The 18,368-nt window shown below is 53.5% G+C and overlaps 2 protein-coding genes across 3 annotated transcripts; both read right to left on the minus strand.

Moving 5' to 3' along the window:
- Positions 1 to 5: 5 nt before the first annotated feature.
- LOC125407455 (uncharacterized) lies at positions 6 to 6,114 on the minus strand. Its single transcript, XM_087899100.1, has 7 exons — positions 5,385 to 6,114; positions 4,629 to 4,711; positions 4,300 to 4,423; positions 2,152 to 3,770; positions 1,319 to 1,478; positions 787 to 983; positions 6 to 176 (listed from the first exon to the last, which is right to left on the minus strand). Exons 1-3 carry the CDS (start codon positions 5,980 to 5,982, stop codon positions 4,400 to 4,402), a joined length of 705 nt encoding a protein of 234 aa, XP_087755226.1. The 5' UTR covers positions 5,983 to 6,114; the 3' UTR covers positions 6 to 176; positions 787 to 983; positions 1,319 to 1,478; positions 2,152 to 3,770; positions 4,300 to 4,399.
- Positions 6,115 to 8,425: 2,311 nt separating this feature from the next.
- Positions 8,426 to 11,233, minus strand: Tnfrsf13c (TNF receptor superfamily member 13C). Of its 2 annotated transcripts, none has more exons than XM_048445063.3 (3): positions 10,816 to 11,233; positions 10,421 to 10,675; positions 8,426 to 9,896 (listed from the first exon to the last, which is right to left on the minus strand). In XM_048445063.3, the coding sequence occupies exons 1-3, from the start codon at positions 10,961 to 10,963 to the stop codon at positions 9,751 to 9,753; spliced, it is 549 nt and encodes a 182-aa protein (XP_048301020.3). In that variant the 5' UTR covers positions 10,964 to 11,233; the 3' UTR covers positions 8,426 to 9,750. The 2 variants fall into 2 exon arrangements, with proteins under 2 accessions (XP_048301020.3, XP_048301018.3); XM_048445061.3 differs by having other exon boundaries at positions 8,426 to 9,929; positions 10,816 to 11,229.
- Positions 11,234 to 18,368: the final 7,135 nt, after the last annotated feature.

An 18,368-nucleotide genomic window follows, 5' to 3' on the forward strand; every position in this document is an offset into this window, starting at 1 on the left:
GCCGCTGCGCGGGGAGGGAGGGGTTCTGTAGGACCAGCGCTTCAGGCGCGCCCCACCAGGGACCCTCTCCAAAGCCTCACTCAAATTGTTGTCTGAAATTGAACCCACAAGGCGGCTCAGCTTAAAGCTCTGCGGAATCGGATCCCGGCGGCCTTTGGATGAGTGGTTGGTTCCTTCTTTTAAAGTAAGGGGGACAGAAGCATAGAGATCAAAGCAGCCTGAAATATGCCAAGAAGGTCGCTCCCGCCTTCTCCCCTTCCCCAACGTCCCAATGTTCTTTCACTCTATCTGTTCTGATTGCGACATGAGTGAAGAGGGCATTTATCCTTCTGCAATAAGGACCCCCAGCACAAAAAATGGCAGAGAGGCAAGCCTGGATCAAGCCCTCTCTAATCTGCACTAGAGCATGCGCTCTGTTTCGAAAACCTGGACATTTGGCTGGAGTCCTAGGATATCCCAGTTCTGGGCACAGCCTGGCCAGAGCCCCCTTGAGTTGGCCACCTCAAAACCACTGGGGGAAGTGGTCTGCCCCCTCCCCAGCCTCTGTGCCATAGAAGATTGGCCAGGCCAGGGGGGAGCAGGCCAGTTGCACTCCTCTGTATGTCCTTGCTCTCCCACTCTTGGAACCCCCAGCTCTTTTCAAAAACGGAAGGAAAGAATGGCAGGCCATGGCTCAGTGCCCCCTACCCTCCGGGTGTGTTTTTAAGGAAATGTGTCCCTGATGCTGGGCCTTGCTCCTCCCTGCAGCAGTAGCTACTGTTAAAATCGAAACATTTTTCCCAGTACCTGCGATGATGGAGCAGTCAGAAGACTTGGGAGGCTAAGTGAAGACCACTTGGGTCCACAACTTTGAACAGCCTGGGCTACAGAATGAGACCCTGTCTCAAAATGCAAACAGAACACCCCTAAAGATGAATCAGGAGAGTTGCTTGAAGCTGAACTGGTCTACACGGTGAGTTCCACTCTTTACTGAACAACTCTGCCTAGAGGAAAGAAGAAAGGAACGAAAGCTAGCAGTCTGGGTTTGGTGGTGCATACCTGTAGACATGCCTTTTAGGAGTTCAAGATGGAGCTGGGCACTGGTGGCACACGTCTTTAATCCCAGCAGAGGCAGAGGCAGGTAGATCTCTGAGTTCGAGGACAGCCTGATCTACAGAGTGAGTTCTAGGACAGTCAGGGATCCACAGAGAAACCCTGTCTTGAAAAACCAACACTCCTCCCCTTCCAAAACAAGGAAATTCAAGAGCAGCCTGGACCATATGAGACCCTATCTCAAAACCAAGCCAAACAAACAAAAAACCGCGAAATAAATAAAAACCTTTTTCTGAAGGGCAGATTTATGATCCTCCTTCCCATTCCTTCTGGGAGGCAGAGATTATCAGGATACTTCTGGATGTCCAGACGGGGACACCAGGAGGACAAGGACTCGGTTTCCAATTCACCCCAGTGTCCCTCTGCTTCCAGCCCAGCTCGGGTGCCTGTCAATATTTGCCGAAGGGAAGCGTGAGATGATACGTGCTTCTAACTCCTGGATGGTGCAGAATTTAGCCACTCTCGGGTCCTTTCTTCTCTCTTCTCCACCTCCCCTCCTTTGGAGCCTGGAATCAGCTTATGAAATGGAGAGTGTAGCAGAGGAGGAGGAGGGATTTACAGCTTAAGGAGGATCGCGTCCTTCTTGTGTGTGAGGCGAGAGGCCGACAGGCTCTTAAAAGTGTTAAGGCTGAAGGAGGGCAACTTTCCCCGCGTGCCAATCAGGCTGTCTCCATTTACCCGGGCTAAAAACGGCCTATCCCCCTCCCCAGACACATACCCATGTGATTCCCAGCCAGTCCTGACGACCCCCACCCCCACCCCCACCCCGTCTCCATAAAGACTTTCTACATTGTCATTTAGAAGGTGGGGGAGATACGCTGGGCAGGGACAGGACATGCTTTAATCCCATCACCCATCCGAGACAACCTGCCACCAAGCCGCTCATACTTGGTCGCCTCTGTTGGGCTGGTTTTTAGTTCGGGTTCTGTTGCTCTGTTCAGAGCTTAGTTGTTCTTTCTGACCTTTCGCGCTTCGCGCTTCCTTCCCCGGTTTTCCTGGAGTTGGGATAAGCGCCACCAACTGTTCTGTGTACATGGGGCTCACTAATGCCAAGCTGACCTTGGGGCCGCAGGGGCTCTGGGGGTTCTCTCCCTCCACTCCCATCTCTGAGCAGCGCTTTAGAGCTGGGTTGTCTTCTGATGTCCAGAGTCTGCCCTTGTTGCCCTCTCTTACTGCCGCTGTGCTGGTTGGCGTCTGCTCATCCTCGACCTCATGATGACCCTCAGGACCTGCAGTGCAGAATGATTCCTTTGGGCCAGCAAAGAAACTGGATTCCAGTTCCTCATCCTACGCAGGGACTGATGTGCAAACCTCACCCCTTCTCCAGCCCTCTCGTCTTAGTCTGAGTCTATAGATTCTGCGGTCAGTCAACAACCACAGGTGCCAACAATTACGGGGTCTGTGCCAAACATTCGATGCCTGACTGTATGGACACGTGGCCTTGGGGTGAGGGGCAGCAAGAGAGACTTACAAGACACAGCTGGTCTGTGTTCTGGGGTCTGGCTATCCATGCAGCTGACACCCCCACTTCATGTACATGCCATGAGCTGGACTAGGGGTTCTAAAGGTAATGCCATCCACTGAAGGAGAGACCCTTTGACCCTGGACCCCAAGGTCTCTGCTCACAGCAAAGGCTCTGGGGTACCCACCCCCTGTCTCTTCCCCTCCCAAGCCTGTGTCACCAAAAAGTTGCCCATTGATCCAGGCTTAAAATAACCCCTGGCATCTGCAGTGAGCCCCACGGGGCGGGCGAGAGGAGCTAAGTGTCTGCCTGAAGGGCACCGCCCCGCCCCCAGCTCTCAGGGCTGGCAGCTGAGTGTGAGTGTGTGCGTGTACAGGCAGAGTGTGCTCCTGAATGTGAGTGAGAGAGTGAGTGTGTGTCAGGGGCAAGGGTGACTCTCGGGGGCCTTCCCTGCGCTATGGGTTTACACTGCCTGACTGGCTGTGGGAGCCTGAAATCCTATGGACATTAGCAAAAGCTTGTGTTGGGCCTCAGTGTCCCCATCTTAGACGGTAGGTGACCTGTCTCTACTCTGTGCAGTTGTAGACAGGAAGGTTTGGAATTTACTAGACAGAAACCTAAGAACAGCAGAGGGGAAGTGACTTGCTGTGACTGGCACAGAGCCAAGAGGAGCCAGGGACTGGCCTGGAGCCATACTCCAAGTCCCAAGCCTGCCTTTGGCCAGCTCAGTACACAGCAGCTAGAAGCCCCCACTGTCCCAGGGAGGCACTTCTCCCCCATGACCTGCCCATGGGCAGCCAGTGCAGAAGGCCTCCCCCAAGTGGCTTTTCCTTCTCCCCTCCTCTTTAGAATGCCTTCTACTGTCCTTAGGATGATGCTCCCGCTCTGGGTGGTCGCATCTGGCCGTCTAGGTCTGTTTTCTTACAGGCAAGACGGGCAGCTAGGAGGCACAGAGCTACAGGAAGATGCTAAAAGGCCCTGACTGGAAACTCCTAGTGTAGGCAGCCACCTGGGAGTGCCCCTGCAGAAGATAGTGATGTGACTATCAGTTGTCACTCAAGTCAGAAGGCGACACCTGAGTTCTTCCATTTCCTCATGAGGTTCTAGAGAGGTTGGACTCCCTGCTAGTACAGATGCTGGCACCAGGAGGGGGTCTGGAGGGAAGGCGTTGGGCTGCCTTTGTCTCCTGAGAGGCAGCTCGTGACTCAGGCTCCAGCTGCCTGTGGGAGGGAGGGGGCGAAAGAGGCTCCTGAGGTCTCAAGGGAGCAGCAGGATTGGGGGTGCGGGGCTGGGCGCTGAGACTCAGCCTGCCCGCCCCAGTATTTATGCTCTGTGTCCTGGCCTCTGCTTTCCCCTGCCTGGGAGGCTCAGGTAACCCCCTTCCCTCTGCTTGCAACCCCCCCCCCCCCTCCCGGCCCCATTAGTGTCCTTCAGGAGCCTCCAGAGGCCAGAACTGTAAGAACAGGGCAGGATGGGAATTAGACGGTGCGGCCACCGGTTCAGGAAAGTCCTTCTAGCCCAGGCTGACCACGCCTGGGGCCAACTCCACTGAGTCAGCTCAGGAAGTGCGGTATGGGGTGTCCTGATCCCTAGCCTTCGCACAGCATCCTAAAGTGTGTGATAACTCACATCCAAGCCCCTCTTGCACCTGTCGCAGTCCTCTGAAGGCCCGTGAAGACACGGACCCCTCGTGAAGAGAGCCAAAAGGGCAGTGGGGGTGGGGTCTGTACTTAGAGACAGAGAACTTGCCTGGTGAGCACCAGGGATTCCATCCTCAGCACAACCGGGGGTGGGGGGGGACCTGGCGTGGCAGCGAATACCATCATTCGTAAAGGGTTGGCCAGATCAGGAGTTCAGGGTCATTCTGCGCTACAAAGACAGTTCGAGCACAGCCTGGCTGTGAGACCGTTTCTCAAAACAAAACAAGACAAGGTTGCCTCCGACTCGACCTGCCCTTTATCGGTCTCCGCCCTTGACCTCCCTCTTGGAGTTGCCTCCGGCCACACCTCTTTCCTGCAACCCCGTCACCGCCTCAACCCCGCCTCTCATTGGCCCCGCCCCAAGCCCCACCCACCTCTCTAGTCGGACCCTCTAGTCTTAGCTGGTGGTCTGGCGAAGACTTCTCTAGCTGCGCAGACAAAGCTGCGAGGTGCAGACCTGGAACCCAGATTCATTAAAGCTTAAGGATCCGTCCCATCCGGCCCCTCTCCCTGGCTGCAGAGTCTTGGGAGGTCGGCGTGACAGCTGGGTGGTCTTCAGGAAACTTTTGTTTTGTTTCGTGTTTTAAAGACAAGGTCTCATGCACCGGATATTCCTGCATCCACCTCCCAAATTCTGGGATTACAGGATTACAGACTCGAGCCTCCAAGCCCCATTTTATAACGTGGTGGGGGTGGAACTAAGCGCTTCAAGGACATTAGGCAAGCACTCCACCAACTGAGCCACACCTCTAGCCAGAAGCCCCAGTCTGGAAGATAAAGAGGCAGACCTTGAGACCTGCCCAACTTTTAAAGGCGGGGTTGTCCATCTCTGCTGACAAAGAGGAGGTGGGAGAGGGGGAAATCAGCAGGCTTTCCTATCTGGCTTCACTAGTGGGTCCCCACCTCCACCTTGAGCCCCAAGGCCCGGAGCTGCCAGGCAGGAAGTGAAAACGGCCTGCAGGAAACACCAAAGGGAACTGAGACTTCTACCCTTGGCCCCCACCTGTTAGTCCCTGGGGACCTGGGGGAAACCAGACCCTCCAAAGGAAACCCCAGACAGAAGCAGGCTAGGGGGTGTTGGGCTGCCTCCCTCTGTTCCCACTTCATCCAGCATGCCTTCCAGAACCTACCTTGGGCCAAAGCTAATGCCAGAGACAAGTCTCTGAGTAGCGATGAAAACAAGAGGTGGGGGCCGGTCAGTGCCTGAGTCAGTGGCTCTCCAGGACCTAGCTTGGGTAGGTGACCCCCTGTTGGGTAGGCAGACTGGATGAGGGCAGGTACCCCAATAAAAAGCCCCAACACTGGTTGTGATTTGTATCTCGCAACCACATAATCACACTTGTGGACGTGATGGTCGTTCCAGGTCTCAGGACATAAGTGTGTCACCCAGAGGTCATTAGAGAGGTCAAGGCCATTGTCACTGCAGGCAGAGGTTTCTTCAGGAGAAGGCGCTTGCTCTGTTCCTGTGATGCCAGCCGAGCCTGCAAAGGGCCAGATGCTCACACGGAAAACTTGATAACTGTCAAAAGCTCCATTGGGAGTGTTTAAAGCCAGAAACCTACCCGACGTGCCGTGCCGATCAAGATGGAACTTAAAGGAAAAAAGTGTGAGGGGGAGGAGGGTCGGTGCACACTTGTGGAGGTCAGGGGGCAGCTTGCCGGAGTCAGGTCCCAGGGTTAAACTCAGGTTGCCAGGCTTGGCAGTAAGCACCTTTACCCGGTGAGCCATCTTGGCCCACAATGGGAAACTTTCAAGACTGCAGTGACTGTAGTGGTGAGCAGCACACACAGCACAGAGAGGCTACGCCGGTGAGCAGCACACAGCACAGAGAGGCTACGCCGGTGAGCAGCACACAGCACAGAGAGGCTACGCCGGTGAGCAGCACACAGCACAGAGAGGCTATGCCGGTGAGCAGCACACAGCACAGAGAGGCTATGCCGTGAGCAGCACACACAGCACAGAGAGGCTATGCCGTGAGCAGCACACACAGCACAGAGAGGCTATGCCGGTGAGCAACACACAGCACAGAGAGGCTATGCCGGTGAGCAGCACACAGCACAGAGAGGCTATGCCGGTGAGTAGCACACAGCACAGAGAGGCTATGCCGTGAGCAGCACACACAGCACAGAGAGGCTATGCCGTGAGCAGCACACACAGCACAGAGAGGCTATGCCGGTGAGCAGCACACAGCACAGAGAGGCTATGCCGTGAGCAGCACACACAGCACAGAGAGGCTATGCCGGTGAGCAGCACACAGCACAGAGAGGCTATGCCGGTGAGCAGCACACACACAGCACTCAGCACACAGAGAGGCTAGTGCCTGGGCCATGGCCAGCTCTCCTCAGCCTCCACTCTATCACAATGCGCTTTCCAACTCATATGCAAAAAAAAAAAAAAAAAAAAGAGTATCTTGATTCCCTACCCCCACCCCAGACAGGATTGCTCTGTGTAGCCCTGGCTGTCCTGGAACTGACTTTGTAGTCCAGGCTGGCCTCAAACACACAGAGATCTGCCTGCCTGGCTTATTTCTTAATAATTTTTTAAAAAACTAAACACGGGTCCCTTCCCCCTTCCAGGTGTTGCTATGAAAGCAAAGCGCAGGATGGATGGAATGACACCTCAGAAAGCAACACTTACGGCAATGGCAACGGCAGGGTACTGATTCATTCCCTGACAGTGCAGCCCTTGGGGGTGGGGACAGTGTCCCTGCTCCTTGTCCCCTTCCTCTTGTTTTCTGGTTTTCCCAAAGAGCTTCCTTCTTGTTTCATTATGATGGCGATGGCAGGTCCTCTCCTTATGAAGGCCTCACTTTCCTCATCTGTGAAATGGGGGTGTGTGAGACTTCTCTCAGCTTCCCTCAGCCCTTCTCCTTCAGGAGCCAGAGACCAGGAAGGGATCTTTGTATCCATCCTGATTTTCTTCCAAAGAAACAGTTTGAAGGGAAACTGTGCCAGCCAGAGGCTTAGCTGGGCTGAAGAGGTGCCAAAGGTTTGCGTGCCATGGCCCCACAGAGGTTTCACGTCTTTTCTCCTCCAGAGCCTAGATCCTGGCTGTGGTTGTTACAGGTGATCAGGGACAGCTCAGACATCAGTGGCTTGACTGACCCGTCACTGTCACCGACTGTTTGCCATCTGACTTCATTTTACTCATCTAGCCCCCTGGAGAGAGGGGCATCTGGGAAATGAATGTCCAGGTGCTGGAAGCTCTAAATGCCGCTGGATACTGTTTTCTGAACTAGGGAGTGGGCAGGAGGGGTTAGTGCTGCCAGGCAGCTGTGGTGAGCTCAGAGAGACCGGCAGGCAGGGACAGAACTCAGCCCAAACCCTACAGCGGGACTCCATTTCTGACTCCCAGGCCAGTGCTCCTTCCAAACAGAGGCTAAGAGGTGACAAGTTCCAATAAGTTATGAGATTAGCTTCACCGTGAGGAGGGCGGGCAGGAGACATGAAGGTTCCCGGTGAGTGCAGCGTGCCCAAGGTCGGTATCTTCAGCAAAGAGCACACTGTCAGGGAACAGCTTCTACAGGGGGGATACTGAGCCTGGGGCCAGCACAAGCTTGGCCAAGAAAGCCCAGTTCAAGGGGAGAACAGTTCACAGAGGGAACACAACAGGACCTCAGTTCAGCCTGCCCCGGCCTCGCTATGAAGGATTGTCCTATAGTGTCCTATAGGCCGACCACTGCCCTTGTTCACTGCTGCAGAGTGGGCCGTGCCCCAGGGGACACTGGGCCCCAGGTGCTCTCTGGGGGAGGGGGAGAATACCACCATGGCGTCCCTTCAGCTTGAGTTTAGACTCCGCTATGGACTTCTTCCTGTGACTCCAGAAACTGCCCTCGTGGTAAGATGGCATCTTCTGTGCTGGCAGACTGAGCCAAAGAAATCCATGACTTCTGAATTATTCCTGAATTACTAGCACCTGGGACTCAGCACAACACAGCCCAATCATCTCCCCGACTCCCAGGTTATTTCTAAAACTTGATCTTACAGTTGGGGTTTAGCTCAGTGTAACTACTTGTTTAGCATGGGTCTGGTTCCCCAGTGCTGTGGAAAATAAAATTACAGAGAATCTTGCATTAAATACCAGAGCCAAACCATTAGCTCATTGCTGTCACTTGCATCAGCATCCAAGCAGGACAGTTCTGAAAGCAAGAATCAAAGAAACACAGCACCCATGACAGACAAAGCATCTTCCCACTAGCCTTTATTCAGATGAATTTTGGTGTAACGGCACCTTTCCCTGCTAAAAGGAAAAATTCTAACTCATAGTGCCTGTGTTAATCTGTTTTATAGTACTGTAACAAAACACCTAAGGTTAAATAACTTTACAAAAAAATAAGGTTGATTTAGCTTACAGTTCTGAAGGTTCAAGGGCCCACATCTGATGATAGCCCTCTCGCTGGTAGAGCCGAGTTAGCACAGTGTATCACATGGCCAGAAACAGGGAGTGCTCACTGTTGCTTATCACTCTGTCCTGATGACTCTACCTGACCTCCCAAGCATACTACTTCTAAACACCAGAATGAGATTAATTTTCTAATAATAATAAAAGAAAAAAATCAAAATTTAAAAAAGATTTTATTAACTATTATTTTGAGACTTGGCCTCACTATACGCTTCTGGTTAGCCTGGAACTTGCTCTGTAGACCAAGCTGGTCTCCAACTCACAGACATCTGTCTGCCTCTGCCTCCTCAGCGCTGGGATTAAAGTTGTGTGCTGCCATGCCCAGCTTATATTTTATCATTTGTAAGTGTGTGTATGATGTGCGTGTGAGTGAAGGTGCCCATGGAATCCAGAGGCAGCAGATCCCCTAAAGCAAGAATTCAAGTCAGTACCGACTCACCTGAAGTGCATGCTGGGAATCAAAACTCTGGTCCTCTGGGAAAGCAGTCAGTACTCTTAACCACTGAACCATCTTTCCAGCCCCTATTTTTAATATTTTAATTGTGTATGTGTGTGTGTGTGTGTGTGTGTGCGTGCGCGCGTGTGTGCATGTGTGTGCGTGTGTGCAAGCAAATGAGGGCTGGTACCTTTGGAGGCAAGAGGCTTTGGCTCTCCCTGAACCTGGAGTCCTAGGTGGTTGTGAGCTGCCTGACATGGACGCTGGGAAACTGGGCAACCACAGTCCTCTGCAGGAACAGAACATGGACTCCACTCCTGAGCCATTTCTTCAGTCCACCACCCAAATTTTGTAGAAAGAGATTGAGTGTCCAGTCTCTAACTCTTCGAAGAGATTAATATCTAACACTCAAGCCTGCCCAACCGTTTAAGGCATAAGAGTTTAAAAGCAGCAGTCTCAAAAATGGAACGTTCTTGAGCCAAAGACTAACACAAAATCAGTCTCGTGCTGGTGGGAGCCTGTGGCCTGTAGTGTCTATGGTTCTGCTGAGTACTCTCTAGGCAATGGGCTCCGTTCCTGAAGAGCTGAACTTGTTTTCCAAGGCCTTGGGGGAAGAGTCCATAAAGCCGGTAGGGCTCCCTCGGTTCCCTTCACAGCTGCTATTCCTCAGGGCCGGCTGTCTTGGTGGTCACCAGCTCAGTGGAGCCCAGTTCTGTGGCGGGCACTGGGATGCTGTGGCTTGGCAGGGTGGTGTCGGCATCTTCTTTGGGGGTAGGCCAGATGGGAGCGGAGGCAGGAGGGGTTTCTGAGGAGGACACGAAGACATTGTCCAGGGACTCTGGGGTAGGTGAGGGACCAGGTAAGGCAGGTCAGGATTGAGTCACAGCCTCCCTGCAACGCCTGCCTGTTCTAGAAGCCTCCTGGGGAACAGCCCTCAGCGGAAGAAGTGGGGCAGCACATGACAAGTCTTCAGGACAGGAAGTGCTGAGTCCAGAGACTTGTGAGATGAGGAGGTGGGAGACACTGACATTGAGGGGCGGGTGTCTGGGCAGTCCACTGGGCATAACCTAGGACCAGGCCACTCGGACTCCCAAAGGGAAGGGCAGACACTTTCATCCCCAAACATCTCTTCCTGGGCACTGAGTCTCCTTGCTTGGATTAAGGCTTGGCCTGTGCTGTCCTCCCTGAGTACCTGACAGCCTCAGAGCTGACTCTTCAGCCCCCCCCCCCCCCCGCAGTCCTGGGTCCGATTCCGGACCTCCCCTAATAATAAGGGTTGTATCCCCCACCTCCAAGCCGCTGTTGTGCTTCCCCAGACATGGTTCTCACCTTCCTGGACTCCGTCTGGAGTGTCAGGGGAGGCCGTCCTGCGTTGCCGCCACCACCTCCAGATCACCAGGGCCACCAGGACCAGCACCAGAACCAATCCCAGGAGCGCGGGGGCGCCGAAGAGCAGCCCGGGCAGCGGCAGCGTCGCGTCAGGCCCTGGTCCCGTGCCCACCGACTCCTGCGGCTGCAGCGCTGTCCCGGGCGCTGATGGTGAAGGGGATGCGGATGGAGGGCGGAGGACCGAGGGGTCGAAGACTGGGCGGAGGAGGGACAGAGAGAAACGGGCGGTGAGGACCATGAGGAACCGCTGGTCCCAGCTTCAGCTGAGGGGCACGTGGCGCTGCCGGGCTGGGGACCTTGGGGGGCAGGTTCCGTGTCCCCGTGGCCTGTCTTACCGTGCCTAGGAGGGTCCGTTGTGCGGAGGAGGTTACATTCCAAGCAGCGTCGCACCAGAGGGTCGAAGCACAGTGCCTGAATGCATGGCGTGGGCATGGGGCTGTCCCGGCTTCTCCGGCTTCTGGTCCCGCGTTTCCGGGCGCCCATGTCGCCACCACATGCAGGTGGGACAGAGGTCTGAGTCTGGACTCTGTGCCCCTCTAGTCTAGAATGAAACCCAGACGGAGCAGCAGCATCCTCCGCCCCGCCCTTGCCTGCTGGGGTGGGACCACTGGGGTGGAGCTGCAACCTCGCCTGAACCCCAGACCTCTTTCACCTGTGGTTCCTGTATTAAACCACTCAACTGTCACCGCAGACGACAGCTGAGCATTGCTAGCGCTGGGGGGTCAAACTAGAGGCTGCTCTTGGACCGCAGAGGGGACGGAACCCAGCAGTCGCCTACCTCCCTCAGTCTCCTGTTGCTTCTGCTGTAGCTCACCGAGGCCATCTCCCCCTAGTCCCTCCTGCTTCCTGCTCTGCCCTTACCCTGTCAAGACATCAAATGCCCACAGTGGCGACTGAGGGACACAGATATCCTAAAAGACTTCCCAGTCTCACCATTCACTAGCCCTCCATATCCTTGTCCTTTGCCCAGCCCTGCCTCCCCGTCCCTTTGTCCCCTTTGAGAGTAGTGGGGACAAGCAGATAGTCATCCTGAATTCCATGGGAGTGGTAGGTACGGGGTCTGCCTGAGGGCCACCAGCACAGCTCACCACCAAAAAAATGAAGGGAAAACTTGAGAGAATGACGCGGTGTTGCTAGAGAGGAGACATCTAGGGGCCAGTGGTGGGGTGGAGTGTGAGCAAAACCCTGGTGGCACAAATGGGAAGGGGAGTACTGGGCCTTGGGGAGTGGCGGGGAGGCTAGAACAACAGGAATCTCGGATTCTGGCCGCAGGTGCTGGGGAGCTTCTGAGCCTGGGCAGGATCTGCAGATTAGTAAGGGAACTGGTTCCCTGCAGTTCCTTTTCCAGAGCTGCGACCCTGCTTGGTTGTGTCTTTGCCTTGTCCCTGTCCCTGCTGTATCAGGCCCTGGTTTTGGTCTCCTGCTTGTACCTACCTCATCAGCATCACTCAAACCCTGTCAGTCACACACACAAGCTCTCTGGTTCTTGGAACATATGCAGTCCCCTCCCCAGGGGCCATGGGCTGAGAAGTGCCTGAGGGAGTTCCTAGCTAGAAGCTCAGGCCTGTAGTCCCTTGGTGTGCCTCATGATAGGTCATACAGAGGCTAGGGGCTGAGGGATCGCTCCGGCAGCTTCATGGGGCAGGGAAACGGGGTGCCCTCCAGGAAATGGCACGGGGAAGGCCTGCGAAGGCGAAGGGCTGCACAGACTGGGGGATGGACATGGCAACTGCTATGGGGAGCTGGGAGAAAGGAAAGCACCTTTGTGACACCTGGACGGGGGTCCAGCTGGAGAACAAGGCCTGGCAGTGGGGGCCTCGATTCAGAAGGGCCCTCTGGCTGCATCCAGAGACTGGATGGGGAGGAAAGGAGGCTGGATGGAGGGCAAGGGATGGATCATGGAGTAAGGGAATCAAAGCTGCTACAGGAGATTCTGAGGACCCACATAGAACCCTAATCAGTTAGCCTTGGGGGGTTCTGGCCCACTGCCTCTCCATCCCCTTGCCTATGGGCCAGCAACTCCACAGCAGGAAGGTGTAGGCGGCAGGGTGGCTGCAAAGGAGAAGTGGGTCTGGGGAGGTGGGTGTGGGTGTGAGTGTGGTGTGAGTGGGTGTGAGTGTATAGGGAGGTGGGGGCAGGGAAGGAACACGGAGCCAGGGCAAGGACAGTCCTTCTTACTGGAGAGAGGCAGGAAGGTTAAGACCAGAAGGCTTGGCTGTAACCCTCTGCTCACACCCCCTCTACAGAACTTATCATTAGGGCCATGGAGTCCTGCCTACGCACCGGGCATCTTAGCTATTGGCGCTGAAGAGCTGGGGCTCATGGGAACCCAGGGAACTCCAGTCCTGGGAGAGGGCAGCCAGTAGGGCCCGGGTTGGGAAAAGTCCCATGGGCCACACCAAGGAAGCCAGCCTGCAAGGAGATGCTACTTCACAACAGAGAGAATCGCCAGCTGCTCCGCTCCTGCAGGAGACGGAGGTCACCTCAGGGTATGGAGCAAGAGGCCTGTAACCCGCGGTCACAATGATAAAGCCCTTCCCCTTCACTTCAGTCAGAGAGGGACGCTTGAAGTCTGGAAGACAGAGGCAAAATTACTCATTTGACACAAATGCTTACTGGGCGCTTCTTATGGGCCCCATCGAGACAGGAGGCAGACTAAGCCAGCGACAGCAAAAGGCCTGTGGGATTCATGTCTGTGGCGTGTACAGGTGTCTGACCTCAGCCAGATATTTTCACTTACGCCTCTGTGGGGGCGGGGGTGGAGGCTGTGGGAGTCCTTGAATCTCCGCTTGAACGATTTCATGGTAAAGAGGAGAGATTTGGGGACTAATGACGTAACTGAGCTCTAGAATGGCCACCTGGCAAGCACGAAGCAGCTCTGGGTTCCACCCTGAACGGCAGAAATTGGGCATAATGGAATACACATAATGCAATACACTTGTAATCTCAGTGTAGCACTAGGGAGGTGAAGGCAAAAGAGGCTCAGTTCAAGGCTATGGTTGAGCTTCATAGTAGATCTGAGGAGTCCATTCTAGGCTACAGGAGGCCCAGCAAATGGAGAGCTAGACCAAGACGGGGAGAGAGAGCACGCTCAATGACGCAGGAAATGTTAGGCTACACTTTAACATTGTTTCTTCATAGCTACTAACTATTTTTATTTTTATTTATGATACAAGGTTCTCCTTGTAGCCCTGGCTGCCCTGAAACTAACTCAGGACTAGACTGACCTCAAACTCAGAGATTCACCTGCCTCTGTCTTCCAAGTGCTGGAATGGGATTAAAGATGTGCATCACCACTGCCTGGCTTTATTACTTATGTGTGTGTGTGTGTCTAAGCGTATGTCTGTGCACCATGTGTGTGCAAGAATCCTCAGAGGCTAGTAAAGGACTTAAGATTCCCTGGAACTGGAGTTACAGGCAGATGTGACCCATCATGTGGGTGCTGGGAACTGAACCCAGGTCCTCCCTCTCTGAAACAAGTGCTCTTAACCACTGAGCAATCTCTCCAGCCCCAAGATCACTAATGTCTCAATTTCTTCTGTGTAACATTTCTAGCTTACTGTAAAGGAGTTAACCTGGGAAGCAGCAGTGGGGAGCTACAGAGGGCATAGTCCAGAGGTGGTGGGCTTCTGGGGCTTCTCTGGGCTAGCTAGCATACCCCCAGTGCCACCTTCTCAAGCAAGAAGTTCTTCTGTGTCATTTTTGACTGTTCTGAGATGATCAAGAAGTTGGTTTCTAAATTCACTGTAGTGTTTACACATTTTCCTTTTAACAAATTTTCCCTTTTTAGTTTTGTTTTTTAAAAGTTTTTTTATGGGCTGGAGAGATGGCTCAGCAGTTAAGAGCATTGCCTGCTCTTCCAAAGGTCCTGAGTTCAATTCCCAGCAACCACATGGTGGCTCACAACCATCTGTAATGAGGTCTGGTGCCCTCTTCTGGCCTGCAGGCAGTAGAACACATAATAAACAAATAAATATTTAAAAAAAGTTTTTTTTATTTATAAACCTGCTTATGACAAACAGGATCTTGTCATGTTGCCCAGGCTGACCTCAAACTTCAGGGCTCAAGCAAGTTTCCTGCCTCTGCCTCCTGAGTAGCTGGGCCTAAAGACACATCTCAGCCCAAACTTCTAGCCCTTAAAAAATAACAACAACAACAACAAAATCCAATTTTTACTTTAAGCAATCTGATATTACTTCAATGCATTTTTCATTATCCCCAGGACTGAGTGCCAGCACTTGGGGTGGGGTGGGGCAGGAGGATCAGGAGTTCAAGGCAAGACTGGTTTACACAAGACTAAAAAAAAAAAAATCCCCCATTTTTTTTTTATCAGTTGTGTGTATGATGTCTTAAGTCAGCGTTTTTATTGCTGTGAAGACACTATAACCACAGCAACTCTTACAAAGGTAAACATTTCATGGGGTGGCTCACACTTTCAGAGGTTCAGTCTATTATCATCAGGGCAGGAAATGGCAGCATACATGCAGACTTGGTGCTGGAGGAGGAGCTGAGAGTGGACAAGGAGCTACATCTTGATTCCACAGGCAACAGGAAGTAGTCTGAGACACTGGGAGTGGCTTGAGCATATGAGACCTCAAAGCCCACCCCAGTGACACTCTTCCTCTAACAAAGCCACACCTCCTGATAGTGTCACTCCTTCTGGGAGTCATTTTCTTTCAAACTACCACGCATGCCACAGTGATGTCAGAGGATAACTCTCAGGAGTCCTGAGAGGCATGGTCAGGTGTCAGGTTCATGAAGCAAACACCTCGTGTCAGCCTGTGTGTGTATACATATATACACATATATGTGTTTATGTATATATATTCTTGACTATAAAATGAGGGACTTTGTGGCTGAAACTCCTTCAAGTTTTTGTCTTACTGATTTCAACCTTTTCATTTACTAAATGATGGCTTCAAACTCACTGTGTAGCTAAGGATGACCTTGAACTTCTAGGGTTGTGAGTAGATCATCAGGCCCAGGTCAGATGCCTCTAACTCAGAGATCTGCCTGCTTCTCTGCCTCCTGAGTGCAGGATTAAAGTTCCTGACACCATGCCCATCTGCTCTTAAAAAAATAAATAAATAAAAAGGTGATTCATTTGGGGGTGGAGTACGGTGTGGAACTCTTGCTCTGAAAATTTCCCCAAACAGCATGAGATGAACACAGAGGAAGGCAGCTTTCAGAGGATGAGCCAGTGGGAATGAAGGCCAGGATGGAGTCTGCACCTGCCTGAGTGTGAAGCATGGCCCAAGTTCTTCATGATTCAGAGATGGTCAGGGAAGTAAGGCCACTGTATCTATGGGGCAAGCCCAGTGTGATGGGGGTGGGGGAGGCAGCCCCCGGGGACAGAGAGGCTCAGGTCCCCCAGCCCCCACCCCCGATCTGGATGTGAAACTGTTCTGAGACCCGGGATATTCTCAAACATCAGTGTTAGTTGTAGCTGTAATCAGGCCAGGGCACCCACAGTCTCGGTCCCCTTGCTCTGGACACTGCTTACACACAGCTTCAGGTCCACACAGGCAAAGGGTTTTTTTTTTGTTCTTTTGAAACATGAGTCATAACATGGATTGCCTTGGGGCCTTCCCAGTCACTATGAGTTGGCTGGAAACTTCATGTCCACCCTCTCAGCTCCACCCCATTTTCTCAGTGTTTGTCTCAAAGTAGAAGCTCCCTTGACCCCTCACCCCTTGTGACACTGTTGGAAAGTTCCCTGCGGTGGGGAGAGGGAAGGACAATGTCAGGTTTTCTGTTCACTGAAGAAGGATGGGAATGGTGGGGGATCATTAGAGTCTACAGGCCTGAGAAGCAGGGGTCGCAGGCAAAACAGCAGTCAGGGTGGTTGGTCTGGTCCTCTCTCCTTGGAACCCAAGCCTATCAATGGCAGGCCACGCCCTCTCTTGAAGCTGTGTGTGTGCCACTCACGTCACAGCCCAGGCTACCCCCAGTCCTCTCCCTCCACACCCACTGTGCACACACTTATGCGCTGTCACAACAGGGCTCCCGCTCTGCCATTCTTTAAGAATGGCCTCGGTGTGGTCCAGGGCCTTCAGTATGAGATAAGGAACCACAGATCTTCAGGTCCTTGGCTGCAGGAGTAAAGTCCTGTCCGGAGGCCAGCGGGCAGTTGTGCCCGGGGACAGTGAGGCTATGAGGTGGAGGAAGAATGGGAGCGTCCCAGCTTTGATCAGGGCACCCAGGCAGAACAAGCTCTACCTGGGCTCCAGGCCTCCTGCTGGCCCTATGCAGGGCTGTTTCACCATCCAGCAAGTGCTGACTCCTTACCAGGTTCCACCAAGTTCAGGAGCAGCGACAGGCAGCCAGAACCAAACAAACTCCAGTAAGGAACCAGTCTAGTAGGTGAAGGATGAGAAGGGCTTGGGAGAAAAACTCAAGGAGGGTACCGGAAATGAGGGGTATGCTCGACTTTAAAATTTCAGGTTCTGTGAGAGACACTGACTCAGAAATAATGTGGAGAATGGCCGAGGAAGCCATCTGGAAGATGCCCACCTCCATGCTGGCAAGCACAGCATATGCCGGGCACCTGCAGGCACACGCATACCTGCGGAGGAAGGGGCAGGGCCACCAAGGACCAAGCTTTTGTTTCCAGCCACGAGAACCCCAAGGGGCAGAGCCGTGGGGCTCAGAGCAGGAAAGCAAGCTGACCCACACGTCACAGGACCCGGTGGTGAGACTCTCGGGCCTGGTCCTTTCCCACTCAACTACTTCCTCTGTGGCCAAGTAGCCCAAGGCCTCTGTTCTTGGGGGCAGGTGTCTGTGTGTGAAGTGTTTAGTTTTGTTTTATTTTTATAAATGACATTGGGGAGGCATGCACACACATATGGAGGTCAAGGGACAACTTGCAGGACTAAGTTCTGGAGATGAAATTCAGGTCATCAGGGTTGGCAGCAAATCTTCCCAGCTGAGCCATCCTGCCTTGCTGGCCCTGGTTTGTTTTAGACGGGGTCTCGCGTAGCCCAGACTGATCTCAAATGGCCTGTGTAGCTGAAGATGACCTTGAACTTGGCTTGAGCCCTCGTGCCTGCACGCAGTGCTATGGACTGAACTACGGCTTCAGAGAGGCTAGGCAAACACTCTACCTACTGAACTACACCCCACCCTTTATAAAACATGACTATTGCATGTGTGTGAGGCCAGAGGACAAGTTATAATGTGCACTCTCCTATCTTTACATGGAAGTCAAGCTCACATGGCAAATACTTTTATTTCACAGACCACTCCATCTGCTTCCCTCTTGCATGGACTGGTCTTACGTTGTAGCCCAGGCTGGCCCGAAAAACCACTGTTCTTCCCACCTTTGCTGGCTACAAAATGAGCCACACCCAGCTGGGTGGAGGATCCTTGTTGCCATTCTGCAGTTTCCTTTCCTCTACAGGAATGGCTGTTCGCCACTACTTAGGCAGGGACAAGTACCATGGGCCTACTGCCACATTTGGGTCAGCGCCCTCCTGCAGAGAACTGAGCTTCCTGGAGGGGTATAAGAACTGCCCATACCAGGTAGCCTAGGGTCAAACGAACCTATGATGCAAAGCAGGCTCTCCCAGAGGATCTTAGTCCTAATTCAGGTCGCAAGCATCTGACAGCTTCCAGATTCAACTGAGCCCTTGAGTCGCCCAAGTACTCCACCTCAGCACCAAGCCTGGTCCCCATGCCCTCAGTCAGACACACTGCCAGGAGCAGCCACTCCCCGCTGTCTTCGGTAAGGTAAGCGAGGGCACCTGACTGCCATTAACGTGTCACTCAGCCCTGCGGTGCAGCAGGGGCAGGCCAGCCCAAACCCCAGAGAGGCGCCTCTAGTTCCAGGGTCCCTGCCAAGCTTGGCAGGGAGCTGGCAGTAGTGACAGCCTCAAGCTCCCCCAGCACT

Source organism: Myodes glareolus, chromosome 19 (genome assembly GCF_982192425.1).
Source record: "Myodes glareolus chromosome 19, mMyoGla1.1, whole genome shotgun sequence".
Lineage (NCBI taxonomy): Eukaryota > Metazoa > Chordata > Mammalia > Rodentia > Cricetidae > Myodes > Myodes glareolus.

Coding starts and splice junctions, on each gene's coding strand:
- LOC125407455 (XM_087899100.1), bottom strand. CDS start 5,982: ATGGCTCACCGGGTAAAGGTGCTTACTGCCAAGCCTGGCAACCTGAGT. Junction 4,712..5,384: donor GGCATTAGCTTTGGCCCAAG/GTAGGTTCTGGA, acceptor TCTGGGTTCCAG/GTCTGCACCTCGCAGCTTTG. Junction 4,424..4,628: donor TAGAGGGTCCGACTAGAGAG/GTGGGTGGGGCT, acceptor CTGTCTTTGTAG/CGCAGAATGACCCTGAACTC.
- Tnfrsf13c (XM_048445061.3), bottom strand. CDS start 10,963: ATGGGCGCCCGGAAACGCGGGACCAGAAGCCGGAGAAGCCGGGACAGC. Junction 10,676..10,815: donor AACGGACCCTCCTAGGCACG/GTAAGACAGGCC, acceptor TCCTCCGCCCAG/TCTTCGACCCCTCGGTCCTC. Junction 9,930..10,420: donor TCCAGACGGAGTCCAGGAAG/GTGAGAACCATG, acceptor CACCTACCCCAG/AGTCCCTGGACAATGTCTTC.